This window comes from Bombina bombina, chromosome 3, assembly GCF_027579735.1.
Source record: "Bombina bombina isolate aBomBom1 chromosome 3, aBomBom1.pri, whole genome shotgun sequence".
NCBI classification, from domain to species: Eukaryota; Metazoa; Chordata; class Amphibia; order Anura; family Bombinatoridae; genus Bombina; species Bombina bombina.
Window position 1 is genome coordinate 825,967,444 of NC_069501.1, and position 21,968 is coordinate 825,989,411.

The following is a 21,968-nucleotide window of genomic DNA, read 5'->3' on the forward strand; positions in this document are numbered from 1 at the left end:
AGCTATTTTTAGTGAGGGAGGTGTGTTGCATCGGTCCAGAGTAGAAGCAATTTTAATAGCGGCGTGCGGCTCTGACTTGAAGGGCTTTACTTGGGATACAAGCTGTAGCTCTATGTGAGTAGCGGAGGGAGGTTCGGCTATGGGTTGGGATTTCCCTGTGTTGCAGCGTGTGTTGCCCTGTAAGCGTGTGCTTACTTGTCTCATTAGCGCCGTCTTGTTACTAGGCTGTTGCTTGAGTGCGACCGAGTCTGAGAAGTTCCCCTCTGAATCCACCGGAACTCCCGTGTAGGTCTCAAGCTCCGCAGAAGTCGCTGCACTCAGGGGGCGATGAGCCTCCGCCGGTGTCTCCTGGTTGCCGGTCCGGATCTCTAGGTGGAAGTTTACCTCTGCGGGTTGTCCGTGAGCTACTGGAGTTTGGCATTGTAAGGTTGTGAATTCTCGCTTGAGATCCCAAAAGTGTCTATCCATGTTAATTGAAAAGGCTTCCAAGGCACTTATAATCGCCGTCATCTCCATACTTCGTAGGTATTATGTGATCCCCAAGATGGCCGCTACAAAGTTACTGCTAGCCAAAGCCTCCTGCAAATCTTAAGGTTTATGGTCTCTCCTGGGGTTCCAAGAAAGCTCGTCCGACACGGTGGGCTCCCCAGTTACTTAAATGTGTCAGTAGTTGGTAGTCTGGTATGCCGAGCAGTCAAATAAAATACTTTAGGTATATGAGTTGTAGGAGCTGAAGAAAAGTGCGACCGCTCGGCTACTAGCCTAGCTCCGCCCCCAAAAAAATAATAATTTTGTAGACGTCCACAAAGTACAAAAAAAAAGAAAAGAAAAACAATTTTAGCAATACATATTTGACAATGATTACACATAGTCCAACATTTTTTCATTTTGTACCAATCAATTCTAATTCATTTTTTTTATATACTCAGGGGGGGGGGAACATTTCCGGAAAAAAAAAAAGATATCAAGAAAATAACTTTAACCAATACATCTTTGTCAATAATCACACATAAAATGCAACTATTATTTCATTCTATTCTACCAAACAATCCTGTTACATGTTTTGAACCCACTATATTAGTAATGGTTTCCTATAACTCACCTTTCCACTTTGGTACTTCCATTTATACAAGGTGTCCTTAATGTGCCCTTCCAAAAAAAAAAAAAAAAGATATGAACTCTTCCTCTCCATCTCCCTCCCGTATCATTCTGGCATATAGATTCAGTGCTTCCCCACTTCCCTTCCATCCCCCCAGTCTTTAGTATTAAAACTCCAGAAGACTGATTCCTGTAAAGGTTAAAGGGACACTGAACTCAAATTTTTTCTTTTGTAATTCAGAAAGAGCATGCAATTTTAAGCAACTTTCTAATTTACTCCTATTATAAATTTTTCTTCGTTCTCTTGCTATCATTATTTGAAAAAGAAGGCATCTAAGCTTTTTTTTGGTTTCAGTACTCTGGACAGCACTTTTTTATTGGTGGATGAATTTATCCACCAATCAGCAAGGACAACCCAGGTTGTTCACCAAAAATGGGCCGGCATCTAAACTTACATTCTTGCATTTCAAATAAAGATACCAAGAGAATGAAGAAAACTTGATAATAGGAGTAAATTAGAAAGTTGCTTAAAATTTCATGCTCAATCTGAATCACGAAAGAAAATTTTTGGGTACAGTGTCCCTTTAAAGGAAAAAAGCTCATCAGGCTTTAAGAACAGACCGAAACAACCCATGGAGCAACCAAAGACTTGTGCTTGGGCCAAATATGTTTGTTGCACAAATTTTCGGTGGAGAACACTGAAGTCTTTAGTATTAAAACTCTAGAAGACTGATTCCTGTAAAGCTCATCAGGCTTAAAGGACAGGCAGTAAAAACCCATGGAGCAATCAAAGACTTGTGCTTGGGCCAAATATTTGCCACTGATTGGAAGAATGTATGGACAAGAGATGACTTGGACTAACTGGCCCCAAACAAGGCAGATAATTGAATCTGAATACTGAAATTGGGACCATCCATGGAACTCATATAAAACAAGAAATAACATACACCATTGGAATTACCATGTTTCTATGCAGAAATTATATCAAAATCTCAATAGTAGATGGATGAAGTAGTCATTATACAATCTTGGAAAGGTAAATTAACTAACAGGTCCTAATGTTCACCTATCTTATGTTCACCTTATGAGATTAAAAAAACATTCTTTTGAGGCCTTTTCTTACATGAAAGACCTCTTGAAATTTGTGATAAGCTGCCTGTTTCTACTCCCTAGTGAAGTGAGCTGAAGTTATGTTTACTGCCCCCTGCAGAATCTGACTTTCTGCATTAACTGTAAACTGCAAGTGCCTCTTTAGTACCTTGATATTGAGCTTTGAAACTATATTATCTAAGACTTATCACCTTAGAAGATCCTAACAATTCTACAGCATCAGACAAATTTCACTGAGATGTACACCAGATAAATCTTTTGTTGGTAATATCAGCCTAAAGAGAGTCTGCAAAATTGCTCCCTCTCCCAAAACTCCAGAATTTTTGGTCAAGAACATCCATTGTAGCTATGTCAAACATTCTTTTGTAACCTACATTGGACCATAATGTGAATGGAAATACAAACTTACAACTTCCTTTTGAGATGTCAAACCTTCAGAAAGTACAATTGAATGGGGCAGATACTTTATCTAAGCACAGTGTTCATGTAACGCTCATCCTAACACAAGTTATGCAGAGTTTGTATACACTGAAGCATGGGGACCAGTTTTACCCCTGTAAACTATGTTCTGCTGAATCCAGAATTCTGCTGCTAAGTAGACACAAGTTTAGCTGATACAAAAGATGTCTTGTTTAAAGGCTGAAAATTAATTTGTTCCTTGTCAGGAAAATGCTGATAAAGTCTTTGTTTGCTTTCAATGCCTTTACAATAGGCCACCACAAACAAATTGTCCAGTAATGGAAAAAAAAGTTGGATGCATACTTTCCTGAGCTCTGTAATGATTATAAATAGAAACATTATGAATAATCATTTAAATGTGAACCGCTCAAAAGCAGACACAAGCTAGAAAGGGTGTTCTCTCATGGCAGACCTGAAGTAATGATATGCCGCAGTCACTGGGATATGCTTCTATCTTCAGATTTATTGTCATTAGATATGTCTGCAGAGGAATCATGTTCATCATTGTCAATAGGAATTTCATTTGGAATTAGAATATGATGTCCTCTTTGTTCAGTGACTGGAGATCTAGCTTATGCCTCAATGATAAGGATTCTTTGCATCCACAAATAATTGGGATTAGAACCCTATTAATATCATTGATACAGAACTTTACAAATGTGGGTACAGGAGAGATCTGATAAGGACAACTATCAAGAAGCACGTTTCCTTTTTTGATTATATCTAGCACCCGTGCAGCTGTAATCAAGACCACACAGAGTTCTGCAAACTACAGAACTCGCTTCAGCTGGAAAGTTGTTAGATGGCTTAAAGGGATAGTAAAGTCCATATTAAACTTTCATAATTCAGATAGGGCATTTAATTTTAAACAACTTTCTAATTTACTTTTATCATCACATTTGCTTTGTTCTCTTGTTATTCTTAGTTGAAAGCTAAACCTTGGTAGGCTCATATGCTAATTTCTAAGCCCTTGAAAGCCACCTCTTATCTTAATGCATTTGACAGTTTTTCACAGCTAGAGGGCGTCAGTTCATGTGTTTCATATAGATAACATTGTGTTTACGCACGTGGAGTTAAAGGACCAGTAAACACAGTAGATTTGCATAATCAACAAATGCAAGATAACAAGACAATACAATAGCATGTACTCTGAATTTCAAATAAGTAGTAGATTTCTCTTGTTAAGTGTATCCAGTCCACGGATCATCCATTACTTGTGGGATATTCTCCTTCCCAACAGGAAGTTGCAAGAGGATCACCCACAGCAGAGCTGCTATATAGCTCCTCCCCTCACTGCCATACCCAGTCATTCTCTTGCAACTCTCAACAAAGATGGACGTAGTAAGAGGAGAGTGGTGTATTATAGTTAGTTTTTTAACTTCAATCAAAAGTTTGTTATTTTTAAATGGTACCGGAGTGTACTGTTTCATCTCAGGCAGCATTAGAAGAAGAATCTGACATATTCACACATATTCTGAGGAGTGAGGTAACTTCAGAGGGGGAATGGCTGCAGGTTTTCCTGCAATAAGGTATGTGCAGTTAACATATTTCTAGGGATGGAATTTGCCAGAAAAATGCTGCTGATACCGGATTAATGTAAGTTAAGCCTTAAATGCAGTGATAGCGACTGGTATCAGGCTTATTAACAGAGATACATACTCTTATAAAGGTGTAATATAAAACGTTTGCTGGCATGTTAATCGTTTTTATATATGTTTGGTGACAAAACTTATTGGGGCCTATTTTTTTCCACATGGCTGGCTTGATTTTTGCCTAGAAACAGTTTCCTGAGGCTTTCCACTGTTGTAATATGTGTGGGAGGGGCCTATTTCTGTGCAGCTAGAATTACTGAGACACTCTGCTTCCTTCTGCATGATACAGGACATCTCTGAAGGGCTCAAAAGGCTTCAAAGTCGTGTTTGAGGAGGGTAACAACCACAGTAAACTGTAGCAGTTGTGACTGTGTTTAAAAAACGTTTTTGTCATTTATTATTCCGTTTTTGGTATTAAGGGGTTAATCATCCATTTGCAAGCGGGTGCAATGCTCTGCTGACTTGTTACATACACTGTAAAAATTTAGTTAGTGTAACTGCCTTTTTTCACTGTTATTTCAAATGTTGTCAAAATTTGTTTCTCTTAAAGGCACAGTAACGTTTTTTATATTGCTTGTTAACTTGCTTTAAAGTGTTTTCCAAGCTTGCTAGTCTCATTGCTAGTCTGTACAAACATGTCTGAAACAGAGGATACTTGTTCATTATGTTTAAAAGCCATGGTGGAGCCCCATAGGAGAATGTGTACTAAATGTATTGATTTCACCTTAAACAGTAAAGATCAGTCTTTATCTATAAAAGAATTGTCACCAGAGAGGTCTGTCGAGGGGGAAGTTATGCCGACTAACTCTCCCCACGTGTCGGACCCTTCGCCTCCCGCTCAAGGGACGCACGCTAATATGGCGCCAAGTACATCAGGGACGCCCATAGCGATTACTTTGCAGGACATGGCTGCAATCATGAATAATACCCTGTCAGAGGTATTATCCAGATTGCCTGAATTGAGAGGCAAGCGCGATAGCTCTGGGGTTAGACGAGATACAGAGCGCGTAGATGCTGTAAGAGCCATGTCTGATACTGCGTCACAATATGCAGAACCTGAGGACGGAGAGCTTCAGTCTGTGGGTGACGTCTCTGAATCGGGGAGACCTGATTCAGAGATTTCTAATTTTAAATTTAAGCTTGAGAACCTCCGTGTATTGCTTGGGGAGGTGTTAGCTGCTCTGAATGACTGTGACACAATTGCAGTGCCAGAGAAATTGTGTAGGCTGGATAAATACTATGCAGTGCCGGTGAGTACTGATGTTTTTCCAATACCTAAAAGGCTTACAGAAATTATTAGTAAGGAGTGGGATAGGCCCGGTGTGCCCTTTTCTCCACCTCCTATATTTAGAAAAATGTTTCCAATAGATGCCACTACACGGGACTTATGGCAGACAGTCCCTAAGGTGGAGGGAGCAGTTTCTACTTTAGCAAAGCGTACCACTATCCCGGTTGAGGACAGTTGTGCTTTTTCAGATCCAATGAATAAAAAATTAGAGGGTTACCTTAAGAAAATGTTTATTCAACAAGGTTTTATTTTACAGCCCCTTGCATGCATTGCGCCTGTCACTGCTGCAGCGGCATTCTGGTTTGAGGCCCTGGAAGAGGCCATCCATACAGCTCCATTGACTGAAATTGTTGACAAGCTTAGAACTCTTAACCTAGCTAACTCATTTGTTTCTGATGCCATTGTTCATTTGACTAAACTAATGGCTAAGAATTCCGGATTCGCCATCCAGGCGTGTAGGGCGCTATGGTTCAAATCCTGGTCAGCTGATGTGACTTCAAAGTCTAAATTACTCAACATTCCTTTCAAGGGGCAGACCTTATTCGGGCCTGGTTTGAAAGAAATTATTGCTGACATTACTGGAGGTAAGGGTCATACCCTTCCTCAGGACAGGGCCAAATCAAAGGCCAAACAGTCTAATTTCCGTGCCTTTCGAAATTTCAAGGCAGGTGCAGCATCAACTTCCTCTGCTTCAAAACAAGAGGGAACTTTTGCTCAATCCAAGCAGGCCTGGAAACCTAACCAGTCCTGGAACAAGGGCAAGCAGGCCAGAAAGCCTGCTGCTGCCTCTAAGACAGCATGAAGGAGCGGCCCCCTATCCGACAACGGATCTAGTAGGGGGCAGACTCTCTCTCTTCACCCAGGCGTGGGCAAGAGATGTTCAGGATCCCTGGGCGTTGGAGATCATATCTCAGGGATATCTTCTGGACTTCAAAGCTTCTCCTCCACAAGGGAGATTTCACCTTTCAAGATTATCTGCAAACCAGATAAAGAAAGAGGCATTCCTAAGCTGCGTACAAGATCTCCTTGTAATGGGAGTGATCCATCCAGTTCCGCGGTCGGAACAAGGACAGGGGTTTTATTCAAATCTGTTTGTGGTTCCCAAAAAAGAGGGAACCTTTTAGACCAATTTTGGATTTAAAGATCCTAAACAAATTCCTCAGAGTTCCGTCATTCAAGATGGAAACTATTCGAACCATTTTACCCATGATCCAAGAGGGTCAGTACATGACCACAGTGGACTTAAAGGATGCCTACCTTCACATTCCGATTCACAAGAATCATCATCAGTTCCTGAGGTTTGCCTTTCTAGACAGGCATTAAAAATTTGTAGCTCTTCCATTCGAGTTGGCTACAGCCCCAAGAATTTTTACAAAGGTTCTGGGCTCTCTTCTGGCGGTCCTAAGACCGCGAGGCATAGCGGTGGCTCCTTACCTGGACGACATCCTGATACAGGTGTCAAGCTTTCAAATTGCCAAATCTCATACAGAGATAGTTCTGGCATTCCTGAGGTCGCATGGGTGGAAAGTGAACGAAGAAAAGAGTTCTCTATCTCCTCTCACAAGGGTTTCCTTCCTAGGGACTCTTATAGATTCTGTAGAAATGAAAATTTACCTGACGGAGTCCAGGTTATCAAAACTTCTAAATGCTTGCCGTGTTCTTCATTCTATTCCGCGCCCCACGGTGGCTCAGTGCATGGAAGTAATCGGCTTAATGGTAGCGGCGATGGACATAGTGCCATTCGCGCGCCTGCATCTCAGACCGCTGCAATTATGCATGCTCAGTCAGTGGAATGGGGATTACACAGATTTGTCCCCTCTACTAAATCTGGATCAGGAAACCAGAGATTCTCTTCTCTGGTGGTTATCTCGGGCCCATCTGTCCAAGGGTATGACCTTTCGCAGACCAGATTGGACAATTGTAACAGATGCCAGCCTTCTAGGTTGGGGTGCAGTCTGGAACTCCCTGAAGGCTCAGGGTTCATGGACTCAGGAGGAGAAACTCCTCCCAATAAATATTCTGGAGTTAAGAGCAATATTCAATGCTCTTCTAGCTTGGCCTCAGTTAGCAACACTGAGGTTCATCAGATTTCAGTCGGACAACATGACGACTGTGGCTTACATCAACCATCAAGGGGGAACCAGGAGTTCTCTAGCGATGTCAGAAGTCTCAAAGATAATTCGCTGGGCAGAGACTCACTCTTGCCACCTGTCAGCGATCCATATCCCAGTCGTCAGACTTTTCATCCGGGGGAGTGGGAACTCCATCCGGAGGTGTTTGCTCAATTGGTTCTCCGTTGGGGCAAACCAGAATTGGATCTCATGGCGTCTCGCCAGAACGCCAAGCTTCCTTGTTACGGATCCGGGTCCAGGGACCCAGAAGCGGCACTGATAGATGCTCTAGCAGCGCCTTGGTTCTTCAACCTGGCTTATGTGTTTCCACCGTTTCCTCTGCTCCCTCGTCTGATTGCCAAGATCAAACAGGAGAGAGCATCAGTGATATTGATAGCGCCTGCGTGGCCACGCAGGACCTGGTATGCAGACCTAGTGGACATGTCATGCTTTCCACCATGGACTCTGCCTCTGAGACAAGACCTTCTAATACAAGGTCCTTTCAATCATCCGAATCTGCTTTCTCTGAGACTGACTGCATGGAGATTGAACGCTTGATCCTATCAAAGCGTGGCTTCTCCGAGTCAGTAATTGATACCTTAATACAGGCACGAAAGCCTGTCACCAGGAAAATTTACCACAAGATATGGCGTAAATATCTTCATTGGTGTGAATCCAAGAATTACTCATGGAGTAGGGTTAGGATTCCTAGGATATTGTCCTTCCTCCAAGAGGGTTTGGACAAAGGACTATCAGCTAGTTATTTAAAGGGACAGATTTCTGCTCTGTCTATTCTTTTACACAAGCGTCTGGCAGAAGTTCCAGACGTTCAGGCATTTTGTCAGGCTTTAGTTAGAATTAAGCCTGTGTTTAAACCTGTTGCTCCTCCATGGAGCTTAAACTTGGTTCTTAAAGTTCTTCAAAGGGGTTCCGTTTGAACCCCTTCATTCTATTGATATCAAACTTCTATCATGGAAAGTTCTTTTTCTGATGGCTATTTCCTCGGCTCGAAGAGTCTCGGAGTTATCTGCCTTACATTGTGATTCTCCTTATCTGATCTTTCATTCAGATAAAGTTGTTCTGCGTACAAAACCTGGGTTTTTACCTAAGGTGGTTTCTAACAAGAATATCAATCAAGAGATTGTTGTTCCATCATTATGTCCTAATCCTTCTTCAAAGAAGGAACGTCTTTTGCATAATCTAGACATAGTCCGTGCCTTGAAGTTTTACTTACAGGCTACTAAAGATTTTCGCCAAACATCTAACCTGTTTGTTGTTTACTCTGGACAGAGGAGAGGTCAGAAGGCCTCGGCAACCTCTCTTTCTTTTTGGCTTCGGAGTATAATCCGTTTAGCCTATGAGACTTCTGGACAGCAGCCTCCTGAAAGGATTACAGCTCATTCTACTAGAGCTGTGGCTTCCACCTGGGCCTTTAAAAATGAGGCCTCTGTTGAACAGATTTGCAAGGCTGCAACTTGGTCTTCGCTTCATACTTTTTCCAAATTTTCCAAATTTGATACTTTTGCTTCTTCGGAGGCTGTTTTTGGGAGAAAGGTTCTACAGGCAGTGGTTCCTTCCGTTTAAGTTCCTGCCTTGTCCCTCCCATCATCCGTGTACTTTAGCTTTGGTATTGGTATCCCACAAGTAATGGATGATCCGTGGACTGGATACACTTAACAAGAGAAAACATAATTTATGCTTACCTAATAAATTTATTTCTCTTGTAGTGTATCCAGTCCACGGCCCGCCCTGTCTTTTTAAGGCAGGTCTAAATTTTTAATTAAACTACAGTCACCACTGCACCCTATGGTTTCTCCTTTCTCGGCTTGTTTCGGTCGAATGACTGGATATGGCAGTGAGGGGACGAGCTATATAGCAGCTCTGCTGTGGGTGATCCTCTTGCAACTTCCTGTTGGGAAGGAGAATATCCCACAAGTAATGGATGATCCGTGGACTGGATACACTACAAGAGAAATAAATTTATCAGGTAAGCATAAATTATGGGTTTTTTGTAACAAATGTCGGTCATGTATATTTCCACTCCCCCTGTACCATGTGATAGCAATCAGCCAATCACAAATGCATATACGTATAGTCTGTGAATTCTTGCACATGCTCAGTAGGAGCTGGTGACTCGAAAAGTGTAAATATAAAAGACTGTGCACATTTTTGTTTTAATGGAAGTAAATTGGAAAGTTGTTTAAAATTACATGCTGTATCTGAATCATGAAAACTTAATTTGACCTGAGTGTCCCTTTAAAGAGTCAGCACTAATTGTCTGAAATGCAAGTCTCTCAAAAGATCTTAGATAAGGAGGCATTCAGCAGAAGCTTAGATACAAGATAAGAGGTAAAAAGTATATTTCTATAACAGGAATCATGCAAAACTGTTGAATTGTAAATAAAGGGATTATCTATCTTTTTAAACAATAATATTTTTGGTGTTTTATTATTTCTTTAATATGCCATAAAAAAACAAAACAAGAAAACATAATTTATTCCTATCTAATAAATTAATTTCTTTTATCACCTGGCCACCAGGAGGAGGCAAAGACACCCTATACCAGAGCTTCAAGTATCCCTCCTAGTTTCCCCTTCTCTCTCAGTATTGCGTATAGCCAAGGATAGAAAGACGTAAGAAAGATAATAAGGTACAGAGATGTAATCTAGGGCTGCCACCACCAGAAACAATTTTGAATTTATCTCTACTCTATAGGTAATGTTTAAAATTACATATATAGCATATATTACCAAGTTATTAGGAACCGGGAAGTTTGCAGTTTAACAGTATTTATAGTAAAAAATACAATTTCTATATTTTAGACTCAGGATTGCATGATATAAAGCTATATTCTTGTTAAAACTATTTGTATTGGAGGCGGAGCTTGGCCAAGCAGGCAAATGACCGCATAGTCACATCGCTCCGGCACAGCAGTAAGACCTGTCACCTTTAAAACAGTGTCTAGCACTCTTAACCAGCAGCAAACAGTGGCTTAACAACTGAAGCCCCAAATGTGAGCAAGCTCGCAACCGGGAGAGACCGGACCCGCATGCAACTCTACAGAAAGCAGGAGCAACGGAGCGCTCCGTTGCCATCTTTACTCAATTACAACTGCGACGGCAAGGGATTTCTCACAGCGCATGATGATCGGAGACCCGATGGGGTAAGAGCACACATTAGATCGATCACGAAAGGCTCCACACAGGATTCATACCGGAGAGGACATGGTACAAATAAATCCACTAAATATATAACATGCTAAACAGACAGATCACAAGACAGCAATAAAATGAACAGCACAGTTTTAAAAAACAATCCACTAATGAGGTAAACAGAACGGTTATATACAGATCAAAAACAAGGTATACAGTAAAACTGCCTCATAAGATAATAACGCACAGCGCTGACAAGATAATAAAGCACAGCACTGAACATCTGGCATAAACCACAGTAGACGCCACTAGGCCTACGCAGGCCCTCGCAGAGCGCTGCATCCTAAGTTTCCAAATTGCTCATACTGAGATTTCTAAATTAATCACCCGCAGCAGCCATGACATCCAAGAACAAAAATAAAGGGGATAAAAATCCTAAGGGTCAGTCGCAGACCAACACACTAGTAAGCTCCTTTTTCCAGTCCAACGCATCAGACACACAAGAATCAAGTTCCACAGACTGCACTTTACAGAATGATCCAATATCATCTTCTGATTACATGATACAACTTAAACAGGACATAGCCAAGCTCCCATCCAAAGAAGATTTTGAATCTCTCAAATCTCTCATAACAAGAGAACTATCCACGCTGCGCAGAGACATGACAGAGATGGGTGAGAGAATAGTTACAGTTGAAGAAACACAAGACACAACTACTGAAGCTGTCTGCTCATTATACAACCAAACCAGTACACATGAAAGCAAATTAGAAGCCCTACAAGAAAAGATTGAGGACTTGGAGAATAGGGGACGGAGGAGTAACCTCCGCATCAGGGGCATACCTGAGCTAATAAAACCAACAGACCTGTTGGAATACTTACAAGGACTTTTCCGTCAAATACTGGGAAACCAGCAGGCCCCACCGATAGAAATAGAAAGAGCCCACAGATCTCTCCGTCCCCCACCATCACCTAATGCTCCCCCCAGGGACATTATCCTCAAATTCCTCAGATTCAACGACAGAGAAGCTATCTGGCAGAAAGCCAGATCCTCTCACACAATCACATATCTGGACCATGAGCTACAGATTTATCCGGACCTGAGCCCCAGCACCATCCAAAAGAGAAAGGAAACCCGTTTCATCACCTCTATACTTCAGGACAGAAACATCAAATATCGCTGGGGATTCCCCTTTAGCTTAATCGTACCCCATGAAGGGACTACAATCATATACAAGGGTGTACAAGACCTTGACAAACTCTCTAAAGGACTGGGAATCCCCCTGAAACTACCTGGACCGCCTTCTTCAGCCGAAGGCCCCCAACCCGCAGCCGCTCATACCCCATTCTCAAGCTTGCAGAAAACAACTTGGAACAAAGTTCAGTCCCTTAAGAAACGAAAAGAAAATATGAACATTTCTCCTGTATCATTAAGAGACTGAACAAGACAATTGTCTTATTTGAACTGTTCATCTTGGGTAAGACCTTGAAATGTAATACTTGTCACCATTACTAGTCAGAAGATAGTACACTAACTGATTAGTTACTTGCTGGTTGTGTTAAGCAAAATGTTATTTCCTGTTGATCTGTTCTCTCTACCATAACCCTATAAGGGTTTTTCTAATTTAGAAAGGTTTTGGTTGATAGCCCTTAGTATAGTTAGTCACATTGTTATTCTTATGTTTAATACTTACATTCTTACTGCTGTAAAACCTCAGATTGAAATGAAAAGAATTTCAATCCTCCCGCTGGCTTCTGGCCATTCCCCCTCCCTAGTTAACTATCCTACCCCCATTGATTACCATTTAAGTATAATGAATCATACTGCAATGTTCATATTGTCTATGCCTATAAATATACAATGTATACGTTCCTTTTATTTTATGTTTCAATGCCAGTTCATATACCGCCCTGGCCTGAGAAATAGTCTAACACTGTTTTCACACACCTTACACAGCGTACTACCACCAAGGATAAATCATTATGATTAAAAATAAAACCAATAACAGACAATTATCTTTTCTAACGATTAATGCTAAGGGCCTAAATAACCCGCACAAAAGAAACATTGTCATGCGAGATATTAAACATAAGAGAGGGGACTTGATATTCATACAGGAATCCCATTTCTTAAAGGGCCAAGAGCCTAAAACTTTCTTTTATAAATTTGGTCCCTCATATTACTCCTCAAACAGTTCCAAAACTAATGGAGTTGGGATTTTAATAAAAAAGGGTATACCCTTCCAATTATTCGATTCACATAAAGACGCAGAAGGTAGATATATAATATTAGTGGGGAAACTATTTAACACCATTACCACCTTAGTAAGCGCCTATGCCCCAAACACCGGACAAGACAAATTTATAACCTCCCTCACTGGGAAAATCTTAGAGGTGGCCAAGGGTATGTTAATAGTAGGTGGAGACCTTAATGTTTCATTAGACCCGTACCGGGATAACTCGAATCACACTTCATCAACACCACATAGGGCACTGACGGTTATAAAGCAACGCTTGAGAGACTTGGCGGTCCATGATGTTTGGAGAATACATCATCCTGAGACAGACGACTTTACTTTCTTCTCCCATCCACACTCACGCTTTTCTCGAATAGATTATATACTAACTGATGTAACCACCCTCTCATTAACTACACAATCATCCATTATTCCCGCGACCTGGTCAGACCACTCTATAGTTTCATGCTCAATACTATGGCCCTCAGCTTCCCCTTCTACTTACATATGGAAAATTAATGAGGAACTATTAGACCTCCCACTATACAATGACAAAATTCAAAAAGCCATAAAAGAATTCTTCGACTTTAATATTAACTCAATACCCTCATTCCAGAATATCTGGGAAGCACATAAAGGAACTATACGGGGTGAATTGATGAGCATGCACTCCCACTATAAAAAACAGCAAAGACAACTGCTACATGACTCCTTGAATAAAGTAAATGATCTAGAATCAAAACTTAAAAGAACACCTAACAACCCACAGTTAGCTAAAACTTTACAAGAGACAAAACAGATAGTGACTAACCTTCTAGATAAAGATTGCAAAGCATTTGCCTTCAAACTCAAGCAGACACATTATGAAGGAGACAATAAATGCAGTAGGCTATTTGCCTGCAAATTAAAACGCAAAGCTCAACGTGCCTACATTCTCACAATAAAGTCCCCTAACAAAACACACTATGACACTTCAAACATCGCTGAATCCTTCCGTTCCTACTATGAACAACTGTACAACCTGACTACGAAATCTACAGACTCACATCCACATGACTCAGAGCCCAATGTATCCTTTATTGACAAATATTTATCGGATGTGAAACTCCCAGAATTGACAGAAGAACAACAAACATTTCTTCAAAACCCCTTTACCCTACTTGAAATTAAAAGGACCATAAAAGACCTCCCCACGGACAAAGCCCCAGGCCCTGATGGCTACACAAACTATTACTATAAAAAATACATAGATCTCCTTTCCCCACACCTTCTCTCTCTCTTTAATTCGATAATTCCGGAGAACCCTTTTCCCACTCGAACATTGGAAGCTTTCATCTCTATTATACCAAAACCTGGAAAAAGCCCTGAATATGTAGAAAACTTTAGGCCAATCTCACTCCTAAACACAGACCTGAAAATATATGCTAAAATTCTTGCAGTAAGACTAAACACAGTACTACCACAATTAATAGAGAAAGACCAGGTCGGATTCGTGCCAACCAGGGAAGCAAAAGACAATACTGTCCGGGTCATACAACTTATAGAATATGCTACACACAAAAACATCCTGCTCTTGGTTCTGTCGACCGACGCGGAGAAGGCGTTCGACCGCGTTGGTTGGCAGTTTCTAAGAGCGGTACTACGAAAAATGGGTGTGGGACAAGACTTTATCAATCGGGTGTTCGCCATGTACTCTACTCCAACAGCCAGGGTTCACATAAATGGTTCCCTTTCGGCCCCATTTCATATCACAAACGGCACACGACAGGGTTGCCCTCTTTCCCCGCTGCTATTTGCCTGCGTAATAGAAATACTAGCACATAAAATACGGAATCACCCCCTTATAACCGGTTTACAAATTCATAACTCACATCACAAGATTATGTTATACGCCGACGACGTGCTGTTCTGCATCACTAACCCCCTAACCACTATACCGCACATCATACGTCAGTTAGACGAATTTAGCATTGTATCTAACTTTTTAATTAATAAAACGAAATCGGAAATCATGAACATTAATGTCCCGCCGACGGATATAGATCTAATCAAACATATATGCCCATTTCGCTGGCAAACAAGCTCACTCAAATACTTAGGTATCCAACTCACGCCATCCCCAGATCACCTTTTCACTCTAAATTATAAACCGCTCCTTAAGGGGATAATTACAGATCTTTCCTCCTGGAAAAGGAAGCATATCTCATGGCTAGGGAGGATCAACGTAATTAAAATGAACATCCTTCCAAGACTCCTCTATCTCTTTCAAACCCTACCCATCCCCCTCCCTGCAAACTATCTCAACACCCTGCAATCAAACATTTTAAACTACATTTGGTTCAACAATAGAGCGAGAATTAGCAAAAAGATAATGTTTCTCCCCATACACATGGGAGGCCTTGGGGTCCCTGATTTCCATAGATATAGACAAGCTACCTTCTTACAACGAATTATAGACTGGTGCTCGAACCTAAATGACAAAACATGGGTGCAATTAGAACACGACATGACACAAAATCAACACTTGGGCCAACTATGCTGGTCGCCAAGGGACAGAGATAGATTCTTAAAATCTACCACACAAACTATTTCAGAAACCTTCAGAGTCTGGGACAGGGTTCTGACTGAGTACCCCAATATATCGACAAAATTCTCACCTTTAACACCGTTAACACACAATAACGAATTCCGACCTGGTCTTTCGATGGCAGCTAGGCTTGCAGGTAATTCCATCAGATCCTTACAGATCCACCACTTGGGAAATGAACAATACTCTCCTAGCATAGAGGAGCTGGTCTCTGAGGGCTTCTCTGTCCTTGGAGACTGGTTCTTCTACAGACAGTGTCAATCATATATCACATCTCACCCACAATCCAATAACATGATCAGGTCAATGACACCTTTCGAATCTATCTGTCATAAAAGCACCCCAACCAGACACGCTCTATCTATTACACATTCCCTCCTATCACAACAACCGCACGGAGCTCTGCCATACTACATAGACAGATGGAATTCTGAATTAGGAATAGAAATCACATATACAGATGCCTTGCAAATTTTCACCAATATAAAGAAAACCTCAATCTCCTGCAAATTCGTTGAGCTCAATTTAAAAATACTTCAAAGATGGTACCTAACCCCAGAACGGTGTAAAAAAATATATAAACTCAAATCAGCTCAATGCTGGAGATGTGGATCTGGGGAATGCCACATGTCCCACATATGGTGGCAATGCAGCAAATTAATACCTATTTGGAACGAGGTAGCTCAGGAATCCAGTAAAATACTAGGAATACCCACTCCCTTAGATCCTTGCTTATGGCTCTTTAACAAGACCCCGAGAAAACTTTCTACTCCATTAAAAAAATTATTTCATATCCTGAGCAATAGTTTTAAAATTCTGATTGCGAGGAACTGGAAGTCAGACAAGATCCCCTCCCTGGCACACTGGCACTCAGAGTGTAATCGCACAATATCTCTGGAGGAATATTTTTACATGAAAAATAAAAATTTAGACTTATACGCTCAGATGCTTTTTGTATGGGAAACTTACATACACTCCTATCCTAAGTAGCTTAAATAAGCCCTAGAAAAGAAAAAGTCACAGAAAAGCCCTTAGCAACGCTAGAGAAACATGCAGGTCTGGACGGTATACCTTATTGTACAACGACTCCTTCTCTCAACTCTGATATTTATTGTAACAATACTTGAATCCCCCTTTCCCCCCCCCCACCCCTCCACCCCCTTTATCCATACCCCCACAAAAGCAAGACGCAAAATGTCTCACGAGTGTAATTGATTTTATTTTGTATGTTTATTTCTATGTAAAAGCTTGAATCTCAATAAACTTTTGAAACTTTAAAAAAAAAAAAAAACTATTTGTATTAATATATAAACAATAGACATTAAATTAATATTTGTATTTTCTTTTTTAAGGACCGAGGAACTTCTTCAACATGGGAACTACTTGATCACAAGGAAAAAACTTAATATGGAAAAACTCTGCTATATCTTATTTATAATATACAATGTATCTGAACTTTTTTTTGTTTTACACAAAACAAATATAAATAAGAATTATGTTTTAATTAAAAAAACAACAACAAAAAAACTAATTGTGTATTTTTTTCTTTGAAAAAGAAAAACAGGTGGTGATGTAGTGGATGGTGAAAACTTTTATACTAAGGGGCCAAATTATCAAGCTCAGAATGGAGCTTGATGCCCCTTGTTTGAAGGCTCGCCGGAAAAACAGAAGTTATGAAGCAGCGGTCTAAAGACCGCTGCTCCAGAACTTGTCCGCCTGCTCTGAGACGGCGGATAGAAATCAACCTGATCGAATACGATCGGGTTGATTGACACCCCCTGCTAGCGGCCAGTTGGCCGCGAATCTGCAAGGGGCGGTATTGCACAAGCAGCTCTGGTGAACTGCTGGTGCAATGATAAATGCCGACAGCGTATGCTACATTGTATCATGTCTGCTCGCACTTTGATAAATATGCCCCAATGTCTTTAGCCATGTATAAGCTGCGGTATGCCTTATTCATTTATACATTTAGTTTTAGCACATACCGTACTTCATATAAGAATATTTGGAGTGCTGGGTTGCCATTTTTTTGCAGAGCAAAAGTACATTTTTATTTTATGGTTTAGTTCACTACCAAATTAATTTCTCTCACAATGTAAAGTCTACATGTTCAAGTTACCTTGGGTATATCTTCTTACCATTTATAGTTCAATAAAAACTTCCCAGATATTTTCTTTTATCTCTTAACCTATCCTTGTGAAAGATGATTGGGTATTTTTCCACAGATGAAGAAACGTGAATGGAATTCTTCCTGTGTATGGCCTGCTGCTACTGTAAGGCCACCCTCCGCTCTTCTGTCTTCAACTGAATGCCCAAGTGTCCATGGAGTATTCTGTCATGGTCATTAGTATGTGGCCATTCTCTTAATCCTTTGTCTTTCATACAGGTGGTGAGAGTCCACAATCCATTATTCCTGGGAATTACTCTTCCTTACCACTAAGAGGAGGCAAAGATTCCCAAACCCCATGAGCTCTATAAAACCTCTCCCACCTCACATGTACCTCAGTGTTTATTTTGCCTCTGCTGGAGGTAATCAAAGAATGAAGATGTGCATTTGATTCTTTAGAGAGAGGGGTTCTCAGTCTATATTGAGGCCCAATTTTCCTTCAGAGTACAGTGCTTGTCAGAGGAACGTATTTGGGGTATGGTTTGTTGCTACTTTTTCTCCTCATGGGAAATCTATCACAGACCCTCCATAATTGGTTGCAGGGACTTGTCTTTTGCCTCCGATGGATCTACAATATTCCATAACCTCTGCTGATGTGTTTCAGTACTGGTTTGGCTATCTACTGGTTGTTTGCTGGTGGACGAGTGTCTATTGGTAAATATTCTTTAACGTCTATAGTCTTGTTATGGGCAATTATTATTTTATATATATATATATATATATATATATATATATATATATATAGCCCTGGGACAGAATCTATACATTATTCCCCTTAGTTTAAATTATGTACATTGGCCTTCGGGTCTACGCGCATTGGACTAGCTCACATTGGTCTTTATGCTCGTTGGTGTAGTGCACATATTTTTGGATCTGTTACTTTTTTTTCTTCTTAAATGGAAAGACATTCGTTACTGCTGCATTCATTACTTTTGGGAAATAAGAGCCTGGCCACCAGGAGGAGGCAAAGACACTCCAGCCAAAAGGCTTAAATACTTTGTTTTTTTTTCTCTTATGGAGGTTAGTACTCTTCGACATGGGACAGAAGTTTTAATTAGTCCTATCAGTCTCTCAGTGAGGGCTTGGATGAAAGTTAGAATCCGGAGATGCAGACAGAGTCTTTCTGTGAAACCATCCCGACTCATGTTAACAGCTCCTCAAGCAATCGGCGTTGTCGAACTTCGCTCCGCTGCCTGCTTTCTTCTCTCAAGTCCATGGCGGTAGCGATGCTACTATCCGTCACACTTGAAAGGCCATGTTCCTGTTCCACGGTGTAGATTCCGGTAAGATCGTTTCATTTTACTTTATTCAGCAATGTACTGTAATGTGAATGTTTTCCCGAGAGTCTACCACCTTGCGGATCTAACTAATGTCATAAGGGTCTCAGTGAGTCTCTATTAGTATCTTGGAATTGAGGGTTAATATCTCCTGAGGGGGGTTATTGAACAGGGGTGTTTATAATCATGTTTGTTATGTGATTCAACCTGCTTATGTGTGATGTTTTTTGGGCTTGTGGTTTGGAACATAAAGGCCTTTGGAAGTGACGCGTCCTTTTGGTTGGGCGCGCTTTTTTGGACTGTACGGTTAACCTTGTGTCTGGAGTGGTTTCGTTCAGTTTTCCATTTCCGCATTCCCAACCATGTGGCGACGGAAATATTCTAGTCCGAAGGGGTCTGGTCATAGAAGGTGGTGAGTGCCCCAGCCATTATGGGTGTCGGGGTGCCATTTTTGTTTTACTACTTTAGTCCATATTTATATATCCTCTACCAGTTATGGAGGATTCTGATGCGGAGACTGTGCTAATTTCTGATTCAGTTACGGAGGATTCTGATACTGAGACTATTTTGATTTCAGATTTACATTCTGTGTCCGGTGACGAATATGGACTGGCCTCATTGACACACGTCAACCAGTTTTGTTCCGTATGCTATTTTAGAGCGCCTTGTTCCTCGGGCTCGGGTAATCAAGGGACAGCTGAGCCATCCGCCTCTGGGATCCTGTCCTCCGAGAGTCGAGTTCCCTACCAATTCATACTTCTACACATGCGGGTAACCCAGTTTCTGATTCCTCCATTTCGGGTGGCGTGTTCCCCCTGTAGGTTGCTGCACACTTTTGCTTCCACATAATGTTGGTGATTGTTCGTCTGCAGAGTATAGACGTTTATTTGAGAATGTGCTCGTGCCCTATTGTCCCGGGCCTTCCGCCTTGGGGAGGACCTCTACAGTTCCCCGCGGGTGTAACTGTCCCTGAGTGTTGTGCCTTTTCGTTACAGGATTATGCGCCTTCGCGTATTGCTCAGACATGTCTTTCAGTTATTGAATGACCCTATCGTTACCAGATACAGGGATTTTCAGTCTACTAATTTGAATGGTGCACCTCATTAAACATGTGGGGATGAAGTAATCTCCTGATTGTCATTTGATTGAGATCTTTCCCAGTTTTTTGAAAGATAGGGCTCCTTTTGGCTGGTCCTGCGGGCAGGCCTGTGTCTTTTTTGGCGTTAACCTCCAGGTTGCCTTATATTTTATTTGTATCCGATGGGATGTCTTTTATTTGGTTTTGTTTTCTTCTGGAACCTTCTGGGATCGATACTCTTTGTTCTTCTTTGAAAGTTGTTTGGGACACGTTAGTCCTATGTTATAATGTCTGTTTTCTTTTTCCCCTATGAGGGAGCATTTTGCAGCTTGCCGGTTAGGACCCTAAGTGCAGGCTGGTCCTGTTGGGTTCGTTCAGTCTTGTGGCTGTTCAGACACGTGGCGCTGTTCTGCTCGGCTGGTACGGTAGAAGCGCTGAGTGCTCAGGTTATCATTGTTTTTCATGTCCAACTAAGCACTTGAGAGGACCTGTGGGTCCGTAAGGCGGGTAGGATTCTTTGTCTTTTTAGCCTCCAGTCATAGATGACTGGGTCAGGGGAGTTTTTTCCGCTGCGTCACTCTATCTAACTCTAATATCTTCAGTACACAGAACCCATGTGGTGGAGGGTTGGAGTGCTTAGTGCCCCGTTGCCGCAGTTTGAGGGCTTTGGCCTTAGTTTTTAGCGCTCTGGATGACGTTTGTGGGCCTGATCCAACAGCTTGTATAAGTTTAAGCTGTCTAGCCTGTGGAGGGTTTTCAGTTTGAAACCAGTGCAGCTCTTGGCATCTTGCAGGTGTGCGCATACGCTATTTATAGTGCATCTAGATACAGCTCTTACTCTTGACGTGACTGTCTGAGTGATGAGACCTTTGGGTCTACTTCCATTGTCCCAGGGTGAGTTGGATCTCCTTTTAGGGATCTGTATGCTGGGTGATGGTTGATCCCTGTGGGGACTTTGTTTAGCTTGGGGTTTCCCGAAGCTGGGAAGGCTTAGCGCCTGTCTCTTCCCTGTGTCCTCTGCTGGTGTGGAGGTGATGGGGAGACTAGCCATGCTAGAAGGTTTTTTTGACCTTGAGGTATCCCTTAGGTTGTCCTGAAGCCTTGAGAATACTCTTCATAGGACTTCTAGCCTTGCTCCTTGGAGCGTTGGACTTGGCTAGGGGTGGTTCCTTCCTTTGGTCGGGGTTTCGAGTTCTTTTTTCGCTATCCGGATTCTCTGGATATGCATTCATATCCCTGGTATCTGGCTTTTTGGCCAGGTGAGGTGTTTAGTTCTAGGGTAAGGTTGCCTGAACTATTAGGTGCCCAGACCTGTTTTTCTTCCTGAGACTTCCGATTGCTGAGGCTTGGCTTGGCCTTGCCTTTTTCCTGACCCAGTTTTAGGTTGTTTTGGAGTCTTGGATCTCAGGGCTGGTCGGGGTGTTCCACGGCAGTGGGAACTTGGGCTATGTCCTTGCTCCATCTATCTGACCTGGTCATGGTGACCAGGTTTTCTGAGTCTTCATTACTCTTTGCAACAGAAAATAGAAGAAAGAGAGGGGCGCCTCATGTGTAGAATCACCAAACAAAAAAAATTCTGGTTAGCGCTACGGTTGCATTCCCTGGTGAGCTTGCCAGTGTAACCCGTGGATTCCCTGCTCTGCAGGCGAAGGGGTGGACTGTATCTCTGCTTGGCGAACCAGTTGTAGGGGGGTCCTTTTCTAGGACATTCGTGTTGGGGATTTATCTTCCCATTAGCCAGTGGCTTAGGGCCTTGAGGACAGTTGTTGCCTTCTGGCCTCATCCCTTTTCTTTGGGGATATTCTCCTCCCT

The 21,968-nt window shown here is 41.7% G+C and overlaps 1 protein-coding gene across 1 annotated transcript in view; it reads left to right on the forward strand.

Moving 5' to 3' along the window:
* Positions 1–17,161, forward strand: part of CARS2 (cysteinyl-tRNA synthetase 2, mitochondrial) — a gene marked incomplete in the record, with an annotated part of 379,651 nt that extends 362,490 nt beyond the window's left edge. Inside the window, 1 exon segment of the mRNA XM_053707781.1 lies at positions 16,987–17,161. Coding sequence (XP_053563756.1) covers positions 16,987–17,040 — 54 coding nt within the window.
* Between the last annotated feature and the right edge of the window lie 4,807 nt (positions 17,162–21,968).